Source organism: Pteropus medius, unplaced genomic scaffold, assembly GCF_902729225.1.
Source record: "Pteropus medius unplaced genomic scaffold, Ma_sr-lr_union100, whole genome shotgun sequence".
Lineage (NCBI taxonomy): Eukaryota > Metazoa > Chordata > Mammalia > Chiroptera > Pteropodidae > Pteropus > Pteropus medius.
The window spans coordinates 21,012,139-21,016,747 of record NW_024352787.1 but is presented as its reverse complement, the minus strand read 5'-3'; the positions used below and the strand labels follow the sequence as shown (position 1 = coordinate 21,016,747).

General features: G+C 42.6%; 1 protein-coding gene across 4 annotated transcripts; it reads right to left on the bottom strand.

The window, feature by feature from the left end:
- MRPS17 (mitochondrial ribosomal protein S17) lies at window positions 1-2,832 on the bottom strand. Of its 4 annotated transcripts, none has more exons than XM_039848921.1 (3): window positions 2,693-2,832; window positions 1,926-2,067; window positions 1-443 (listed from the first exon to the last, which is right to left on the bottom strand). In XM_039848921.1, the coding sequence occupies exons 2-3, from the start codon at window positions 2,046-2,048 to the stop codon at window positions 168-170; spliced, it is 399 nt and encodes a 132-aa protein (XP_039704855.1). In that variant the 5' UTR covers window positions 2,049-2,067; window positions 2,693-2,832; the 3' UTR covers window positions 1-167. The 4 variants fall into 4 exon arrangements, with proteins under 4 accessions (XP_039704855.1, XP_039704856.1, XP_039704857.1 ...); XM_039848922.1 differs by lacking the exon at window positions 2,693-2,832 and adding an exon at window positions 2,431-2,686; XM_039848923.1 differs by lacking the exon at window positions 2,693-2,832 and adding an exon at window positions 2,447-2,686.
- Between the last annotated feature and the right edge of the window lie 1,777 nt (window positions 2,833-4,609).

Here is a 4,609-nt window from a genome sequence, read left to right as displayed (position 1 = left end):
TTTTATGGAAAATTATAACAAACTCTTTATTCATTTACTTTTAGCTATTTCATAAATACCAGAAGAGAAATTGGCCAGTTTGTGATGAAACTTAGAAAAATTTCTTTTTCCATAAGGCAGACTTCTAAATTTTTCCCTTTGGCTCCTTTTTCTAATCTTCCTTCCTTCTAATCTTCCTGTTCTGAAGTGATATTGAGTTCTTCCAGATTTTTGGTTAGGTGGGTGGCTTCCAAACTATCTGGACTCTCCAGGTAGGTAGTTCCTGCACAGGGTTTTCCGGTCACGGGATCTATGACTTGTCCAACTTTGAAAATGATCTCAGCCAGCTCATGTTTCACATGTTTCGTTCGTGGAACAGGTAAAGCTTTAAGAAGCACAATATCCCCAACTGTGCACTGCTGAAGTGCATCATGAGCAAAGTAAGTTTTTCGTTTATTAAAATACTGTTGAGAGAAGGAAGAACAAATCAGTAAGTAGTTCCCATCTGTGATCTGGCAGTACAGTACAGAATATGAAAAAAATGTATAGAAAACAAGCTAGGACTTGGAGGATAAAAAACATAACATACTTAAGAAGGTTTCAATACAAAAATTAGCTTCTTAATTTCTGGAAAACAATAATGACTTTTCCAGAGCTGATCCTGTCCCTGAGCTCAAAGTCTATTACTTTCAGTACTCTTGCTCTATCAATTATCATCCTTCTCTACACTAAATTCTTCCTTCCCAGTGGAGCCTTCTCTCCAGCCTATAAACATGCTACTCTCACCACTGCTGTGTGATTTGGGACAAGACACTCAACAATTCCAAGCTCAGTTTTTTCCCCACTATAAAATGAGGCTCAAATACCCGTGCCTCTAAAGTTATCAAGATAATTAAATGTTATAACAAATGTAAAGCACTTAGCTCTATGCTTGACTCAAAACATTGCAAACAAGCCACAAACAATAATTAGAATCAAGACAACTTGCCACAGCAGGTATTTTCATTTACAGATGAGAAAAACAGGCTTAGGTAATGTATAACAGCTAGAAAACAACAGTCAGTATTCAAACTAAGATCTTCTGATTCTAAGGCCAATGATCATGCCATTATGTTTCAGCTTACTCCTGTTTTTGATCTCAGATAACAACTGGTATTTCTACCAACCTGTGTGCCCAACCCTCAATGCAGAAACACCATTGGCACTTCCTCCTCCCTCCCTTACACATCTAACAGATCAAGGACTCTGTCCTTTCTTTCTGAAATCTACTTTTCCCACTACATCCCCATTGCTCCACGGGCTGTTCAGGTCCTTATCATTTTCATCCTAGACTTTTGCAATAGCTTCCTTACCTATTTCCTTACCTCCAATCCTCATTCCTACCCATCTCCAAGTCTGTCTTTCCTTTGATGAAATCCAAAATACAATGTAAAAGACCCTTCACAGTGAAGCTCTGATTTTTCTTGCACTCATTCATCTGGTACCTACGCAGCATCAAACTCTGGGCTTACCCTTGCCAAAACACCTGCTATCCCTACGGAATGTCATACCCTCTCCTGGCTAAAAAGAACTTCTGCAAACTACTCAGAATGACTTTTCCCATTCTGATGCTTTGGATAAAACCCTTTCTGAGATCCAACTCAAATGTCTCTTGAGGATGCTCTCTTTCAGCAACCTGGGAAGAATGACGTGTCCTGCTCTCTGTTCCCATATGTCACACACAGAAAGACTACAGCAGTTATCAGATTGAATTGAAATGAACTCTATGTCCTTAGAATATGAGTACAAACCAATAATTCGCTTTGTTACACCCATGGACCAGGACAGTAACTGGTTTGCAGCAGATGCTCAATGCATTTTTACTGATAGCAGAATGTTTTTCTGCTCAGAACCCAGGACATGTTGGTGATTTATCAGTGCCAACTGAAAATAGGGCTGTTTCTCACCTTTAATAAATAGGGATCCAGAACAAGCCTGGTCACTCTCACTTTAGCAGTTTTTTGCATTGCTGTCCCAATCACCTTCCCCACGATCCACTTGGCATGGACAGATGAACGAGCTACTGACATTTCAGATGGCTTTGGTTATCTGAAAGACAAATTTCAGTTTAATATTCTTGTGATTAAGACTCACCAAATGAATTTTGTTACTAGAACTGCCCAAGTTCAGAAACAGTTTTTGTTGGCCTTCTGGAATCACGTTAGAGATGTTTACGCGTTTCCCTGTTTCCTTAACTACCCAACCTCCCATCTTTACACTGTTTAAAAATCTGTAATTTTAACTCCTCTAAGTCTGAGTTTGCCCCTCTGCAAAATGGGAATAACATGGCCTATTCATAGGTGTTTTCCGGATTTAACTTAAAAGGCGCTCAACAGCGCGAATAAACGCTGGTTTTTACGGGTGTCCTTCCTTTCCTTTCATTCCTCTGGGGTGCCTCTCCCTAAAAGCTACCTGTATGGATACTGACGGTGTCCTAAGGCTGAGTGGCAGGGATGTCTTCTCCGCTGAAGATCTTGACTTACGGCTGCTTTCGAGATCAGTTAGTCAATACTGAGCTCGTCCCGTTTGGCCCGGGAAGGGCTGGCGTCATTGATACTTCCGCCCCGGACAACCCGGAGGTTGGGCGACTCGACTTGCTCTGAGAACTTTCACTGAGCGGCGCCTCGGACCCTGAATCCATCCCTTGCTGCCACAGCGAATAACCCATACGAACCTGCTGGTTCCACTGTTCCGGCGCACAACCAGCGGAGAGCCGATCGGAACGTGGTGGCGTCACGACGCACGGAGGTCGCTCCACCCCGGACCGCCCCTCTCATTGGTCGCGGGTCCCTTCAGCTCTGGGCGAGGTTAAAGGCAGGACTCTGCCCACGTCTCCTTAGGGAGTCCGGCACCTTGGGTCCACCGGGGACTTTGGACTCTCCTTTTCCCACACCCAGGAACACCGGAGTGTGGGGGATTCCGGCCTTTCCTTTTCCTGTTCCGTTTGGTTTCCTCTTCTTCCGTTGAGCTCCCAGTAATTGGATAAGACCTTCTAAAGCAAAGGAACTTCATTATCAAACATTGAAACATCGCAAGCTGCTAAAATGCTGACATTAATACTTAAGCTCTTTTACCCCCACAGCTGCTTTTAAGACAAACTTATGTAGATTTTTATGATTTTAGGTGTTATTTCTCAATATTTGTGAGATGAAGAGAAGTCCATTGTGGACACACACACACCCACCCACCCACCCACCAATACAAACGAATTAGTTGGACCATGAGAAGGCTGCTTGATGCCTTCTCAGATCGAGGGAAATCTGGGAATGTATTAGGCTGTTCGGAAATTGTTAAGAGGAACAGAAAACAATAGGCTACTGGCACAGACAATTTGGGGGGCGAAATAATGGGTATGGTCAATTGTCTTTGATCATTTAAATATCTTAGCAACTGATGAAAGAAAGCTGGGAAAAGAATTCGTCCATACATTAGTCTGTCCGACGCTCACTTCTTTCTTAGGATAGGTTTATGGAAAACTTACTCTCAGACTGTGCTAGGCGCTGGGGACAAAAAAGTGATTCAAAGGAAACCCTACCTACAAGACCACAGTCTATTAGGGACAGGTGAATAAAGAAAATTATATAGCAAGCACAGGTAATGAGAGCAAGGTGTGCATACGTTGCAGAGAAAAGAGACTTGATCAGTAGATAACCCCTGGCCAGAGGCCAGAACTTGAGAAGGACATGGGATGTAGGCAAGGCATTTGAAGCTTAAAGGAGAGCATGTGCAGGGGTGCTGGGGTGTGAGAGAATATGGTATGATAAGCAGGAATCTGGGACTGCCAGAATATGGGGTAAGGGCAAGAGTGGCAGGGGTTGAATCTGGACAAAGACAGGCCTAAACTCCAGAAGGCATTTCTTGTTAATAACCTCATTTTTTCTTCTAAGTTATGGGGAGCCTTTGGAAAATACGAGTACTTTTGCTAACTTTCAAGATCATTCTGATAGGAGTGTGGAAGACAGAATAAAGGTTGCAGAGTTAGGAGGCTGGATGCTCTGTTAGGGGATGGTGAAGATCTGAACTGGAGCAGTTGGGAATGAAAGAGAGAAGTTGTGTTGGAGAATTGACTGGGGAATTGACCATGTAATGAAAGGGCAGAAGGAGGGTGTGTGTGTGTGTGTGTGTGTGTGTGTGTGTGTGTGTGTGTGTGTGTGTGTTTGTGGCTTAAACCACAAATGTATTTTCTCATGGTTCTGGAGGCTAGAAGTCTAAGATCAAGGTGCCGTCAGGGGCACTTTCTGGTGACAGGTCTTTTCCTAGCATGAAGATGGTCACCTTTTTGCTGCGTCCTCACATGGCCATTCCTCTGTGAGAGAGAGAGTACATTCTGGTGTCTCCTTTTATAAGGACACCAATCTCATTGCATTAGGGCCCCATTCTTATGACTTCATTTAACCATGTTATCTCCAAATACCACTACATCAAGGGTTAAGGCTTCAACACATATATGAATTTTGGGGGGACATAATTCAATGCATAATGAAAAAATCAAAGAAGCAAAGTAAAAGCCTTGCATCTTAAATTTCAATTGGAAATACAGTATGAACTCATAATTTATTTTCCTAAAAAAAAAAAAAATCTTTCCTAGAAA

What these genes read in the sequence shown, in the direction of transcription:
- MRPS17 (XM_039848921.1), bottom strand. Translation starts at nt 2,048, where the DNA reads ATGTCAGTAGCTCGTTCATCTGTCCATGCCAAGTGGATCGTGGGGAAG. An exon ending in TGGATCCCTATTTATTAAAG is followed by an intron (nt 444 to 1,925) that starts GTGAGAAACAGC and finishes TTCTCTCAACAG; the next exon opens with TATTTTAATAAACGAAAAAC.